The 15781-nt window shown below is 46.6% G+C and overlaps 1 protein-coding gene across 1 annotated transcript in view; it reads left to right on the top strand.

Annotated features, from left to right (window-relative positions):
* The window catches only part of Wdfy3 (WD repeat and FYVE domain containing 3), a 216963-nt gene extending 204668 nt beyond the window's left edge, over positions 1 to 12295 (top strand). Inside the window, exons 63-67 of the mRNA XM_026785032.1 lie at positions 4 to 47; positions 1945 to 2268; positions 2504 to 2615; positions 2963 to 3160; positions 9059 to 12295. Of these exons, the coding sequence (XP_026640833.1) occupies positions 4 to 47; positions 1945 to 2268; positions 2504 to 2615; positions 2963 to 3160; positions 9059 to 9191 (811 nt within the window). The 3' untranslated portion in view covers positions 9192 to 12295. The remainder of the gene's footprint in view (positions 1 to 3; positions 48 to 1944; positions 2269 to 2503; positions 2616 to 2962; positions 3161 to 9058) is intronic.
* Positions 12296 to 15781: the final 3486 nt, after the last annotated feature.

Raw genomic sequence — 15781 nt, 5'->3', positions numbered from 1 at the left:
AAGCTCAGATAGGTATTTACCACCTGGTTTAGGTGAAGCTCAGATAGGTATTTACCACCTGGTTTAGGTGAAGCACAGATAGGTATTTACCACCCTGGTTTAGGTCGCACCGAGCATCTCAAATGGACAAGGCTGGGCGCCGCCCTTGGCACTGTCTCTGCCGCTGTTCCCAGGCTCCTGTGTACCTGGTTTGCTGGAGTAAGTTCACCAGTGCCCTCCTGGGAGGCAGGCTTAGCTGACCTCGACATCGCAGGCAGATACAGGAGTACTTTCCCTGCAGTGCTTTGCCTGAGTTCTAGGGACAGCATTGGGTGAGTCAGGCAGCTCATCACCTCAGATCTACAGCTGCTGAGCCTAGCTGGTGGGGTACAGTGTGGACAGAAACAAGTGGATGCAACGCTTTTAAATTGTTAAGCCAGACATCAGTCCCCAGACCACCTGCTCCTGCTCACATTGGCAGTAATTGCGACTGAAGGCTGCTACCTGTTGTTTCTGAGACAGTGCCAGGTGATTTCTCCTCAGAACAACTGGGGACAGAGCCAGAGAGCCAGCAGTGGCCTGCCCTGTGCCACTGTCTCCACAGAAGCTGCCCCTCATGGTCTGGCACTAATGACTTGTTGGAAGGAATCAGCTTTCAGTTTGGTGACCTCTTTCTGCACACAGAGAATTGGATGACTTTGGTGATATAAGGGGCTTCTCCAGAAAAAGGCAACATTATCAGAAGGGCATAAAGTGTCTGCTTTCTGTGTCAGGAAAAATGATCCCATCACGTTCTATTGATAATGTAATTCCCCCAGGCTAAACTGTAGCCCCAGAAGAGGTGATCTGAAGTGGGGATGGGGAGAAGTAGGTTCGGAAACTTTGATTCAGTAACTGTTGGGGGTTGGCTGCCTGTTTTATCTATGTCATTGGATTATGGGGTCCAGTGAGAAGGAAGTCTTTCCTTTAATGAATAAAAGAAGTAAGTAAATAAGATGGAAGAAGGGCCGTGCCCAGGGTAGAGAGAATTCCTATATCGTGGTCCTGTGTATTCTGCTGCGGTGGTTTGCAGAAGGGCGAAGGAAGCGGTCCACAGGGAAGGACTGAACAGTGCCAGGCATGAGACGCGAGGAAGGCAAGCTAGGGGCTCCCAGGAGCTCAGAGCCACCGCTCAGCAGCTGAGGACATTTGTGTGCTGACAAGGAAATGTGTGTGTGCGCGCTGTGCTGGCACTTGCATGCGCTGTGGGTTTCCCTCATGTCCGCCTGTGCACCTTTTCCCCTGGATCTTCTCTGGGAGATGTGACTGCAGCAGACAGATCACTAGTGTGAGGACATGGAGAATGACAATGTGAAGAAAAGGATCAAGATTTAAACTTTCCTAAGAAACTCACTGGTCTTAGAAGTGGCATAGTTACCCACTGCCGTGGCCATGGCCCTGTGCTTCTGTTCTTCACTGTTTGTAAGGTCATAGGGGCAACAGTTTAGAGAATAATGTCCAGTGCCAAGAGGCATGGCAGGAAGGCGTTTGGCAGAGGGAGGAGATATAAGCAATTGGGTAAGATTTTAGCCATTAAAGTTGTGTCCTCAAAGACAGGTAGCAGCAGCCCACACAAACATGGAAGACAAGTTCAGGTAGAGAAACAGCGCACACGAACCTCCACGAGGGCGAGCAGGTTGTGGGGAGGCCAGAGGAGCCAGGCTGCTCGGAGACTGTAGTCTGAGTTCTGCTGTGAAGAATAAAATGCCAAGCTAAGGATTTTCTCAGGCGTAGTCTATAAAATGGAATTCTAAGACAGATCCTACTTCTTTACTGTCTGTAACCTTACTAGAAATACTTGGCTTAAAGTGTTGGCTTAAAGTGTTGTGTTGTTATTGTGGCTTTTACCAATAGAAGAAAAGTGAACAGGACCAAAGTAAGTCTGCCTGATGTGTCTGCCGTCTCCCTATACTCATATTTACCCAGGGCAGCAAGCCCAAGATGAAGACAGCACCGATTCGGAAACAGAGGAGCCGAGCATCAGCCAGGAGCCCAAGGAAACGGCCAGCCAGCCCAGTAGCACCAGCCACAGGCCCAGGGCAGCCTCCTACAGAGCCACTGCCACGTGGTGTACGGACAGCAGCTCAGATGACTCCAGGCGCTGGTCCGACCAGCTCAGTCTCGATGAAAAAGATGGCTTCATATTTGTGAACTACTCTGAGGGCCAGACCAGAGCCCATCTGCAGGGCCCCCTCACTCATGCCCACCCCAACCCCATCGAAGCACGAAATTACAGCAGATTGAAACCAGGTAAGTTGAGGTCTGGTGTCTTTCTCCCTGCCTGTGAGTGATGGGCCGTGGGGTCCCGCTCCCTTAGGGCTCTCTCCTTGATCACATCTACGGCCTGGGCCACAGACCAAGGCCTCTGACAGTTCTAGAGTTCAAACTAGGCATGTTTTAAACAAGAAACCACAGTGCAAAAACGGCCTCATTTCTGTCGCTCCCTAGGTTGAGTTTGTCTCTGTCCTCCACTTCTCCATTCCAGGGTACCGGTGGGAGCGGCAGCTGGTGTTCAGAAGCAAACTGACAATGCACACGGCCTTTGATCGAAAGGACAATGCACACCCAGCTGAGGTCACCGCTCTGGGTGTCTCCAAGTAAGGGCCATGCTTTTTGGAGCCCATCTCTCTCTCTGGGTCATTTGCATAGCTAGGGACCCTTATTTCAGCCCAATCCTTGAGACATGTATTATACTTGTAGCTGGTCTCATTCTCTTGGTCAGAAGCTTGCCACTGGGTAGATTTTAATTCTCAACAAATAAACCATAATGTTCTCTGTGTCTTTTAAAGACACAGCAAGGTTTGAGCCAAAGAAAATTGAAATGGGAAAATAAAACCAGGCTAGGTTTTATTTTTTTGCCTTTCTTAACTAACTTCCTTTGAGGGAATCGGGCTTCCTCTGAACACCGTGAGCCCTGGACGAGAGCCCTTCTCCTGTTCCACAGGGACCACAGCAGAATCCTCGTTGGTGACAGTCGGGGCCGCGTGTTCAGCTGGTCTGTGAGTGACCAGCCCGGCCGCTCTGCAGCTGACCACTGGGTGAAGGATGAAGGTGGCGACAGCTGCTCCGGCTGCTCCGTGCGCTTTTCCCTCACAGAAAGACGGCACCATTGCAGGAACTGTGGGCAGCTCTTCTGTCAGAAGTGAGTTCATTATGAACTATTTCTCTCATAGAAAGTAGAGAAATAATCACAAAAATAGCCGCCACCCTGACTTCAATTGCATGTGTGCATGTTGTCCTGATGGTTGTTAGAGCGCACGTGTGCATGCCGTCCGGACTGTTGTAGGCACACGGGGTATGTGCACATCCATACTGCACTGAGACACGGACGGCGCGTTACTCTCCATGAGTCCTTAAAGCCCTCAGCATTTGCCACTCTGCACACAGAGTCTGGTTCTTTTCTCGGCTTTACAGTGCACCGTCTGCACCCTTCTGGAAAGTCAGACTCTGGTTCCTAATCCACTCACAGATAACCATTATTCTAGTGTGTTCAGTGTAACCGTTTGCTGGGCAGTTCACCTCGGGGCTCTGCAGGACTTGATTCCTAACACTTCCTCCTGAGGATCCCTGGTGTTAGCGCCCCACCTTGCAGATTCTGTGACTAATCCTGCAGTGTGCTCCATCCTAAGTGCCTGTTTCCTCCCCAGGAGACAGCACATCCTCCAGGACACAGACTTGACCTGGGTCTTACCTGGTCTTGCTAAAGGACTCTAGAACAGCAGTGCTACTCCACTTGGCCCAGTAGGACACAGGAACTTCCAAATTCTTAGTCATGCTTGGTATGCCAAGCCTTTGTCCTTTTGCCAATCTGATGGTTAAGGAAGTGTCTTATTGTCTTAACTTACAATGCTGGAGACATTGGCATCTTTTCAGGTACCTATTGGCACCCAGGCTTCCTCTAGGAAAGTCTGCCCATTTTCCTTGTAGGTTTTCGCCCTCCTTCCTGCCTCTCTTGAGTTCTCTGTGTGCTCTGGACTCCAGCCCTCCGCTGTGCCATGCACATACCTACTTCTAGTTTAATTTTGCATTTGTACTGTCTGGTGCACAGGCTTCAATTTTGGTTGCACTTACTATACTCAGTTTGTGCACGTATGTTAAAATTTTGGTTTCCTAAGTTTGATCATATAGGAAATTTTATTTTCTTTCAACATTTTCAAGTTTTACTTTTTGCATTTAATTTTTTATTATAACTTTAGGTTATGATAGGCAGTCTATCTTGGCCCAGAACAAATGTGAGCTCTCCATCCCCTGATGGCACATCCAGGCCTCCCTTGTCCTGCACACACAGAAGGGATACCCTGGATATGCCTCTATGACACCCACATTGTCTCATTGTAAATGCCCTCATAGAAAACACCTTTATAATTGTTGGTTTTTTTTTTAAAGTTTAAATATTTATTTTTAAAATCCCCCAAACACTGAAGTATGCTTTACCTAGAAACAGTCTACGGGACAAAAGCTTTATAATCGTTTTTGAAAGCAGGTTCTGAGGTTTCACAGGTCATATGGTCCCTGGTGAGGTGGTCTTTCCATTGACTCTTGAGCAAGCTTATTGTTACCTCACTGAAGCCCTGAGCTTGTTCTCTGTGGGTAAAAGAGCTTGTCTTTAGAGCTATTGAGTGCACCGAGTGCCAGCAAGTGTGGGGATGCAGGCCAGCTGGGCTTCTGAGGTGTTATAATTACTGTTTTTTTTCCTTACACCCCCGTTCTTAGAAGTGGATTGCAAGGTACATTAGCAGGAATGTCACTGCCAGCATTTCAGACTGGGACTTGAATGAGGTGGGGCAGAGGATCCTGTCAGGTAGCACTGTGCTTTGATGTTGTGATTATGGGTGGAGCACCCCAGTGTGATGCTCAATACTGACACCCACCTGTTCTTTATAGTGGTTTCAGAATTAAGTATAGGTAAGTCTTTAAATACCCGTTGCTCAGATATGTGCGGTGAAGGCTGTTGAGAGCATTGACCAAGTAGAGCTGCTGCTTTAGCAGACAGGGCCAGAATCGGCTATGTAGGAAGGTACAACCTTCCTGCCCTCTGCTGCTGAGAACCGCCTCCATCTTGAGCATTTGAACAAATCCCTAGCCAGTCCTGTGACCCGCTTAAGCACTTGGTTTATTTTCTGACACTCGGGTTAACAGATTGTATGAATCTGCATCTCCGTTTTGTGAGAATCAAGCTGAAAGTGATTTAATGCCATGCCTGGCATCATATCCTGATTTACTCTATGGAAAGAAACCCACAGTACTTTATAAAGACCATGAACATATCTTAAGTAGCCTGTGGGAGCACTTCTCTCACAATAATAGAAATAAGAACACTTCACTTAGCAAGAAAAGCCCCCCCCAAAAAAAAATGCCTTTAAGAAATGATTGCAGGACTGTGCAGTCTGCTTGCAACACTTGCTGGCATGTTTAGAACAGCCTGTATTCCCGTTTATGAGACCTCCAACAGTCTCACTTCCCAGGGTTCATTCTCCAATACATAGAATGATGCACACCTTTAATCACAGCACTCAAGAGGCAAAGGTGGAGCTTTGTGAGTTCAAGGCCAGCCTGGTCTAGGAAGCAAGTCATAGAATAGCCAGGGCTACACAGTGAAATCCTGTCTCAGAAAACCAGAAGACAAAAAAAAAAAAAAAAAAAGGAAGGAAGGAAAGAAAGAAAAAGAATAAAAATGTTGAAAGCCAAAACATGTGTGGTAGCCAGAGTGCCCTTTTGGATGGGCAGTGGTCACACAGCACAGTTGCTGGTTAGAGCCGTCAGCTTCTCCACAGAGACCCAGAGCAGCATGGGTAATGTCGCATACTAAGTGAACACTGGAAATCACAGGAGAGAAACGGAAACTCATAAAACCTTGAAATTTGAGACAAAGGCACCACAGGAGAAAATATCCCACACAACTCTGGGCTGCTCTGGGCTGGCCCTGCTGTGCTGCTAGGAGACTCTCCGCTGAGCAGCAGACGGACACTGGAGATCCTGTCCTGAGAGTGCATCCCCCCACCCCCGCACAGGCTCATAGCTTAGCTAGACAGAGCTGATCACCTCTGCTCCCAGTGAAGAAGTCTCTGAATCTGCACTGCTTCAAGGTCAGAATCCCGGAATCTCCCCCCCCAGGAGACTCGGAGACTCCACAGGGACTCCACCACACTGGCTCCATGTGGCTCCAGGTTGCTGTCTCAGGAACCAGACATGGGTCAGAAGACACAAATCATGCTACATGGGAAAACAGATGTTGGCATATGGAGATGAAGGATGTGATGCATAAGGATGGTGGATGGAGCCTGCCGCCAAGGGTGTGACCGGTTGTGACTGGTTTGAAACAGGGACCTGGACAGAAGGACGGCTTTGCTCACATTGCGCCCGCCTTCCACTCTGATTCCACTGTCCCATCACAGAGGATGCTCCAGAGGTGTCCTGAGCAGCGCAGCAGTCCTAGCATGGCTCAAGCCGCGAGACACACAGCCTGTGGATGCCTGGAGTCCGGCGAGCATTTCAGACTCAGGAAGAGGAAAGTTTGCAGACATCCCCAGACAGGCTCAGGGTGGGGAAGGAAGTCTGCAGTCCCAGTCCATGCAGACATGGCTCTCCAGAAACCTAGAGGATGGCTCCTAAGGAAGAGTAACTGAGGTTGACCTCTGCCCTGCATGTACGCACACGCATACACACAGGACATCTATCATGTGAAAATGAGGAGACACTGAAGGATGAAATGGAGAAGCAGAAGAAGGCTGGAAGGCCTCCCATGGTCACGGACTAGAAGAATGAATATTGCCAAGATGTGCATGCTACCCAAAGCAAACTCAGCCTCATTGTGGTCCCCTTCAGAATATCAATGGCATTCTGCACAGAACTAGGGAAAACACTAAAATTAGTAGGGAAACAAAAAGTCAGAGTTATAGTAGCCACAGCAGCATGCTGCTGGGCTAAAAACAGATGAGGGCCAGAGGGTCAGCTTGCAGACACATAGAGAAGTCTGTACACTGTGACTGACTGATAAGTTGACAGAAACACCCTGAAGATAACAGCCTCTTCAGCGATGGCTTTGGAACACCCGGGTACCACATATAGGAGGTTAACACTTGACCCTCTCTATTACCACATGTGGAAGTCAGCTCAAATAGCTCAAATACTTTGGTGTATCACCAGAAAAGCTCTCACTGCACCAAAAGGAAAACATAGGAGAGATTCTTTATGCACTGGTTTAGGCTGGGTGGTGATAGTGCACACCTTTAATCGCAGCACTAGGGAGACAGTGGCAGGTGGATCTCTGAGTTCAAGCCCCAGCATGGTCTACAGAGCAGGCCAGGGCTACAAAGAGAAACCCTGGCTCAGGCAGTTTTCTAGATCAGACTCCAAAGCATCAAGAACAACACCTGACAAATGAACTGTGATCACGGAAAAGGGTGCGGAAAGTGAATGGAGACGCTGCCCGCAGGATGGGAGAGAGCGTGTGCTAGCTCGTCATCCTGGATTCATAGCTAGAGCACTTAAACGAAAACTAGGTCATCTAGATTGAAAATTGGACAAGTGGTCCAAATAGGTACTTCACAGATAGCCAATAAATATATAAAGTAATACTCAGTGCCATCAGGCCATAAGGAAATATAATTCAAAATGACAGTGAGATTCCATCTGACCCTAATCTGAATAGCAGTCACCAGTAACATGCTCCCATGGACAGGAGGACAAGACGCTCTTCCACAGTGTTGTGAGATGCAAATTAGTCAGTCTGGATGGAAAACTAAACTGAGCTGCCATGTGGCCAGCTGTCCTTGAGCATACATCCGAGGACATGGAAGTTAGCATCTGGGCCATGGCATAGCCGTGACCATCATAGCTGTAGTCCCGGAAGCCAAGAGCTAGAGTCGCAGTGAATGAATGAGTGGATTCTGGGATACTGCATATTTGAAAGATGACTGCAGAGGAGCTGCACGGCCTGAGTTCAAGCATAGGAACCCACATGAGAACAGACTCCCAAGGGCTGGCCTCTGACTTCCGCTCGTACTGCATGCATGCACACATGCTAAATAAAATGTAATAGAATAGTGCAAAGTTCTCATGTACATATGCACACACAGTACTAGGTGACCTTAAAGGACGAAGGAACGGAACTGAAGAACAAGTGTGCTGAGTGAAATAAATAGGCCATTGCGGAGGAAGACGAGGGTAGCACACACAAGTGTGCCGAGTGAAATAGGCCATTGCGGAGGAAGACGAGGGTAGCACACACAAGTGTGCTGAGTGAAATAAATAGGCCATTGCGGAGGAAGACGAGGGTAGCACACATTCAGGGCCATTTATTGAAAGTTAAAAAATAAATAAAAGTTGGCTGACCTGAAAGTAGAGTATGATGAGTAGCTAGTAGTTCAGGTGCTGGGGATGGGGGACAGTGACAGAAGGGACCAGTGGGTCAGATCAGTGCCTGCTTGTACATGTGTAGAAATAGCACTGAGTGCCATTAATATAATTAATATGCATTGGCAGAAACAAAATGAGCAGTTCCCTGTGAGGACATAAAGTAAAAGCAAGAAAACATCCAAGTGGGCAGCGCTCCCAATCAAGGGGGAAGGTTAGGCTCAACGATGACACTGCCACACTTGCCACACCTATGGTCCGGGAAACTAGAGGCAGCCCGGCACACGGATGCAAACGGATGTGGTCAGCTTTGACTTCCACCGTGTGGGGCTCAGTGAGGAGACTCAGACCTCCTGGCTTGTCATCAGGCTCCTGTACCCCAAACTTCCCTGACCCAGAGCAGCGAGTCCTAAGCAGTTAAGATCTTCTGACGCAGTTTCGCAGACTCACGGCTGTGTGGAGTCCTTCATGATGTTTCTGATTTTCTCTGCTCACAGATGGGCCTCCTGGCATCTCCGCAACATGAGCACCAACCAGCATGGCCTTGGGCGTTATTCTGGTGTCCTGCTCCTTTGACCCCAGACTGCCTGCTTCCCAGTGCAGTTCCACATCGCTGGCGCCCTCAGCCCCTGGTGGCTTGTGGAGAAAGAGGATCTGTCACTAACCTATCTCCCCTTTCCTGTAGGTGCAGTCGATTTCAGTCAGAAATCAAGCGCTTGAAAATCTCATCCCCGGTGCGAGTCTGCCAGAACTGTTACTATAGCTTACAGCAGCACGAGAGAGGAGCGGAAGACACGCCTCGAAACTGCCGAGACTGAGGGAGCTCTCTGGGTCCCATCTCAGCGCCGAGTGCACTGAAGCAGCCTCCACTTGCACAGCTCCTCACACTGAGGATCTCTGGATCACAGTTCCAAGGCCGGTGACTGGCAGGCACTAGCAGTGAGCAGCACAAGATGAACGTGAGGTGGTTCCAGGCGTGTTTCCGAACCCAAGTCTCCCATAGCGCGCGCCCCAACTGTCTTTCCTGCATCTCATTTTTATAGAGCTCTTCATCCTTATTTGGAAAAATCAACAAAAACTTTAAAAAAAGGCTTATAGAAAACAGTAGTAAATCTGCCTTCTTTGCAAGCAGCTGTGTATACTGTAAATAGGTATAAAGGCCTTTTTTTTCTAAATAAGGACCTAATTGCCTGTAACATGAGACTTCAAACTAAGCCACTAACTCAATGAACTGTTTAAGGTTTGTCTAACATCTCTCAATTATAAATAAGGGTTTTTTTTAATCCTCAAAGACATTATCTGTAATATTTTTTTTCCTGTTCAAACCAAGCCTGTGTGCCTGATACCATTTCTTTCAAGTTGCCCACAGTATCTCCACTTAAAATAGGCTAGTAACCAAAATTGTGTAGCCCTGCTTTCGGAGCTGATGTGGGAGAAGAGCGGTCTGGTCATGCGGTGACCCGCAAGTACCTGAGCATCGTGTTCTGGCTGCACACCACCACAGTGTTCTTACATGACAGGGCCCCTCACCTGACCTGTGGGCTGTGTGGTCCCAGCGCACCTCGGCATCGATGGCCCAAAGAGGACCAGGTGACCAACGTCAGGCAGGACACAGCCCTGCCTCAATTAATGGAAATAGATTTGCATGTCACCCCAAATTAGCTTCTCTGCACAGAGCATAACAAGTGTGTGTCTTTGGAGACACTGTGTTCTACTACAACTTATTTTCAAAGAGGGTTTAAAAAAGTGTACAGAATTAACATTTAAACCTTGTAAAACTGGATCATGTCAGAACTGCTTAAGATGAACCTTTCCCATCTAATGCCATCTACCTGAGACAGTGAGATTTATACTGTATCGATGTCTATTTTTTTGGTTTTGCTATGAATATAATTACAATATTTTAATATTTAGTTATTTAATTTCTTCTACTAGTTGGATGCAGAACACACAAATCCAAGAGATTAAAGCTGGTGGGAGCTAAGAGATAAGTTTATAGAAAAATGGCTTTGGTGGTGGGATTTTTTTAAAAATGTGTGTTATGTACATAAATATAAATATATATATATGAAATCAAATAAAACAATTAATCTAGATTTTAACATTTTCAGATACTTAGTGCTAATAATATGAACAATTCTAAAAGCCCTGTGATTTGAACAGTAGAGGATCACTAATGGCCCAAGAGAAAGGACAGGCCTTGACACCCTCACAGAGGGAGGTACCATTCAAAGGACAGTGGCTTTGGCTTCCCGAACTCTCCATCCTTAGCCCTGGTGACAGGCACACTCATGCACTAAAATGCACATATATGCACATGTGTCAGAAACAGGCATTTGGTACAACAGTGAGCTTGTACCCGGTGGGCTGAAAGCAGCTTCAGAACAGAGTAGTTCTTCCTGACCGCAGGTCTCCAGGAGAAACCATGAAGGCTGCTTTAGTGCCTTATGCTTCCTAAATTTAAACCTTCCTTTATAGGTTTCAGCCTACAGTCTATCTATGATACATATCAAAATTGACTCAAATACTTCCATTTCTAAATGCTCAAGTACACACGGGAAAAGGATTGTTGGCATTAACTCTTTTCACTGGAAGAAAAGTGGCTTTTGCTTTGCTCTCCTTCCTATGTCTTAAGCAGCCCCGCTATCTCCCCATCACGTCTTCAGAAGGGGCTGGTGTTCCTCCTCAGCTGCAGAAACTGCTTCTGCGTGGTGGTGGGCTGGCCCTGTCTGCGCCTGGATGCTTTATAGCAGTGTTACTCACCTTTGCAGAGAAGCGCCCCTCTTTTGGCCCATGACCTGTGTTTACCCGTAGCCGATAGCAGAGGTGTTCTCGAGACTTGAATATAGGAATGTGTGTGTAGCCGCTCGAAGCTTGTTCCTCTGTCTAACCCGAAGTTCTATGGGATGAACACTCTTAAAACTTTCAAACACAACTTCCATATCTAGTAGGTGGAAACCAAACCCCCTCACGATAGCATTTCCTCTGGCAGCTGGTGCTGTGGGCAACTGTTTTGTTCCATCAGTTTTGGTTTTTGTTTTCTTTTCACTTCTGCAGAAATCACAGAGTCGCTCACGCGGGCAGCGCACTCACTCGCGTCCCTCGGCTCCTAGCTTTTCACTTTTCCTTCTGTCGTCCGTGCCAATATGCTTAGCAACATTGCGTGCATCCACCTTCCTGTGGTCTGTATTCCTTTTCTGAGTACCTCACAGGGCTCCAGCCTGATGTTCATTCATGCCTCCGCCCACCCATCCCTCCATCCCTACTCATCCATGTACTCTGACACATCTGTGTGCAGTGTGCAAGTGTAACGTCATACTTTCAAAGACGAGAAGTAGCTGCCCGTAGCAGCCAGCCCTCTGGAGAATAGCAACACACTCTAGATAAGTTATTTTGCACTTTCTTATGTACAAAGGTGGTAGAAACTTATTTTTGCTTTGTATCATTTAAATACATTTTGTTTTGGTAAACGAACTGTGTATAAAATATTTATGCTGTTAAAAACCTGTTTTTAGAGAGTATTTTTAATTTCAGCAAGTTTGGGTACTTGTTGCATGACCATTAACACAGCTGACTTTTTGTGTCAGTGCAATGTATATTTTTGTCCTGTTATTAACTTGTGAGCCCTAGTAACGGCCAACTGTTCGCACAGCGACGGAAGTAAACTGAAGATGCTGGCTGAGACTGGATTGATTGTGGACTTTTGTACTATATCGCAGAACCCCATATCTGTTCCTCTGGTGGTGATGTAAAAGGCCTGAAGAACTCTTATCTAGTGTGCAATCTGTGATTCCGAGTGTTTATTGTATCTCTGTCTGATGCAAAAAGGTAGACAATTACAATCCATGATTAAATGCAATAGTCCAGGTACTTAAGTATTTTTTTCATTTCAAATAAATACCTACTATTTACCACAAAAAAATTTAAGTTGTTTGAAATTAAGTTCTTCAGAGAAGAAAAACAAAACTGATGACAATTCTCCCCTCTACTTAGTGTAATGTTTTCCTGGCTGAACAAACTTCTTTCCTCTCTGCTTAAATCGCAGAGACAAGCTGTGTGGGCCACAGTCCAAGTTCCAGTTTGATCCATCCCTATGAACCAGGCTGCCTGTCTATATCCTGGACTTTCCCACCATACTGGACTACCAGGCTGGAGACCGTGGGGCTGGCAAAAAAGGGAGGCCAGTGGCTTCTGGAGCGCATGCTCTCAAATTTAAATTGGCCCATCAATGACCTTTTTGCATAATTTTGGTTCTTTATTTTTCTAAGCATTGTTTTCATTATATAAAGCACCTCTGCATGTGTGCGTGTGTGTGTGTGTCTGGTCCCACCCATCTTCTGAGTCCTGCAGCCACTGTGAGCAGCTGTTCCTTCCAGTTCAACCTCCCAGACTTAGGATTCACCAGCCCCAGCTGTTACTAAGGTCATCGTGGCCATCGGTTGTTTGGTTTAGAGGTAGCAGTATTCCCAGGGAAAGAAACAGACAAGACTTTTTAAGTCTATTTAGACTGCCTCAATTATTTTTTGTCTTTGAAGTCCTCTGCCCTCACACAAAGAGCATGGAAGAATAACACAGTTTGCTGCCGACTTTTGGTCTAGACTTATCTTGAGCATTTTCTGAGAACCCTCAAATAGCTTTTCCTCATTTGGTTAATATACATCAATATTTAAAGTCTTATAAAAGCCAAGATGTAAAAATATATTTAGTAACTTTTTTTTAAAACAGGGCCTTGCTATGTAGCCCTGGCTGATGTGGAACTCACAGAAATCCAACTGCTCGTCTCTAAAGTGCTAAAAATAAGGTCTGGCCACCGCCCCCAGCATAGTTACAGTGTGAAGCCATGTCAACAGATACACATGTTTATAAATTACTTTAGGAAAACAAAAGCACAAGTACAGTGATGGAGCAGTCCTGGCTCCGGAGAAGCAGAGCCAAGGTGTCCCTAGTCTAGCCAATCAGAGCTTGAGGTTTGATGAGAGATCCAGCCTCAGAACAATAAGCTGCAGAGCAACCGAGGAAACCCACTCAACAGGAACACACAACCCCGTACAAACAGAATGGAGTTGGTGTGTGTGTGTGTGTGTGTGTGTGTGTGTGTGTGTACACACGGAGGTCAGAGGACAACATTTTGAAGTCAGTTCTCTTCTCCCACCAGGTGGGTCCCAGGGATGGAGCTCAGGTTGTTTGGCTTGGTGACAAGTGCCTTCTACCCACTGAGGTATTTCACTGACCCAGAATTGTTTATGGTTGTGAAAGTTCTTTCATGTCTAGCTGAATAGGGACCAGTAGGTTCTCAGGTCTGCTTTAGAATTCTTATTTTACTGTTCCTCAGTGAAAACCTAGCTAACAAATATTCTAATCTTCCCAAGTAAGTGCTTCTTAATAGTTTGAAGCTTCGTTTGTCTGTGGGGGTTTTGTTTAGGGTGTGTGTGTGTGTGTGTGTGTGTGTTGTGCTGTGTGTACATATTAGTGTGCACATGTAGAGGGTCTTCTACTATGGGCTCCATTCTAGCTTTGTTGTTTTTTTTTTCCTTAAAACCATTATCTCAGGTTTATTGCATGTGTGCTTGTATGTCCTGACGCATCACCCACCTTTAGCTACTGATCCATCTCACCAGCCCTGCACTTTATCTTTTGAGACAGGCTCTCACTAAACCTGAGCAACAAGCTCTGCTGTGTCTCCCTCTCTGGTGCTGCATGCCTGACCCTTGCATGGGTGCTTCTGAAGATCCCAATTCAGGTTCTTGTGGCTGTGTGGCACTTTACCACTGAGCCATCCCCCAGCCTCTGCTTTGTTTTACATAGGGTCTCAGACCCCCAGCAATCCTCCTGTCTCAGCCTCCCAAGTGTGTGCTGTGATCGCAGGTGTGTGCCACCATGCTGATTGTTATCAAGAATTTATATCTGAACAATGAACCTGTCATAAAATCTGTCTTGTGTCTTTTCCCTCTCCATAACCATAAAGCCTCATGATGTGCTACAAAAATGCTAGTGGCCATTGTCATAGGGAGCTGTGTGCTGCTGCAGAATCTGAAGAGCTTTAAGGTGCTCACATAGTCCATTATGTGAGGTCTAGGGAGGTAGGTTGGATAGGTAGATAGACAGACAGATGGATGATAGATCATATATAGAACCAAAATAGTACCAGCACCATAGGAAATTCTAAGTTCTGTGGAAGTAGACACTTCCTTCAAACCTAAACTTTTGTCATTAGCAATAATAATGTCTATGGTTGTCTTCAAAGTGGCATGCTCATTTTTGACCATCACAAATGTGTCTGCCACAGAGCCGGCGTCTGCTGCTTGTTCTGTGAGTACAAAGTGTTGTCCAAGAAAGGGGGCTAGTCACACTACGCTAGTCAGTCACACTACGCTAGTCACACTACGGCTCAACCCCAGGCACATCTTCCAAGCAGCTGCAGTGTGTCACTGACTCCTAAAAAGTCAAAACTGAACAAAATTCCCCATTTTTACTGTTCACCAAGGCCATTCTTGTTTGTTTTGGTTTTCTGAGACAGGGTTCCTCTGTGTTTCCCTGGCTGTACTGGAACTCTGTATAGACCAGCCTGGCCTCGAACTCAGATCCTGCCATCTCTGCCTCCTGAGTGTTGGAATTAAGGCCTGTGCCACCACTGCCTATTTTCAAGGCCATTTCTTAAGCAAAGCTGGTGCCTGTTTTTGTTGCCTGCACTTGGTAGTGAAGACATGCTCACTGATTCCACCACGATCCCAGTTTTCTCCAGCACTCCTGTATTGCAGGACAAATATCAGCGTGGTGAAAAGAGCAGACCTGGTTTTAGTATTCTATGAGAGCAGGCTTCATGCTAACCCACAGACAGGTTCCAGGACTGGAGGGATAAAGACCTGAAACCACAACCCAAGGAAAAGATGCAGGAAGTGCTGCCCACACGGAAGGCATGCTTCCCACACTGCCATGGTGTATCTGCAGTCTTGTTTGCTTGCTAATCAGATTCTAGCACATTCTTTGAGCTTCCCCCAACACCTGCCAAATTGGACTGGGCATTGGCAGCTTCAACCAGTTATTGGAACTTCCCTCTGAGATTAAATCTCTGTGAATGACACACTTCAGAAGTGTTGGGGACTAACAAGGACTTTTAAAACCTCCCATTGTTATCCTAGACCAGACTACACTTTTGATCCTATACAGCTGTCAGCACTACCATTTTAATACTGCATACAGCTCTCACAAGTATGCTATACCGATCAACCCCAGAGCTGTTTCTCCTCTATCACTTGAGCGAATGACAACCTTTTCTGTATCTGAGTTTCTTAGGTGAAAATTTACTAAGATGCCTGCTCCTCAAGTGCTGTAAAGTTTGGGTGCTTGGACATTAAAGAGCCAAAGTAGTACGTCTGGCCTCAACACGTTCCCACGAACTTGGAAATTG

This window comes from Microtus ochrogaster, linkage group LG1, assembly GCF_000317375.1.
Source record: "Microtus ochrogaster isolate Prairie Vole_2 linkage group LG1, MicOch1.0, whole genome shotgun sequence".
Classification (NCBI taxonomy): Eukaryota; Metazoa; Chordata; class Mammalia; order Rodentia; family Cricetidae; genus Microtus; species Microtus ochrogaster.
The sequence above is the reverse complement of the archived record's forward strand: the minus strand, read 5'-3'. Positions and strand labels throughout refer to the sequence as shown.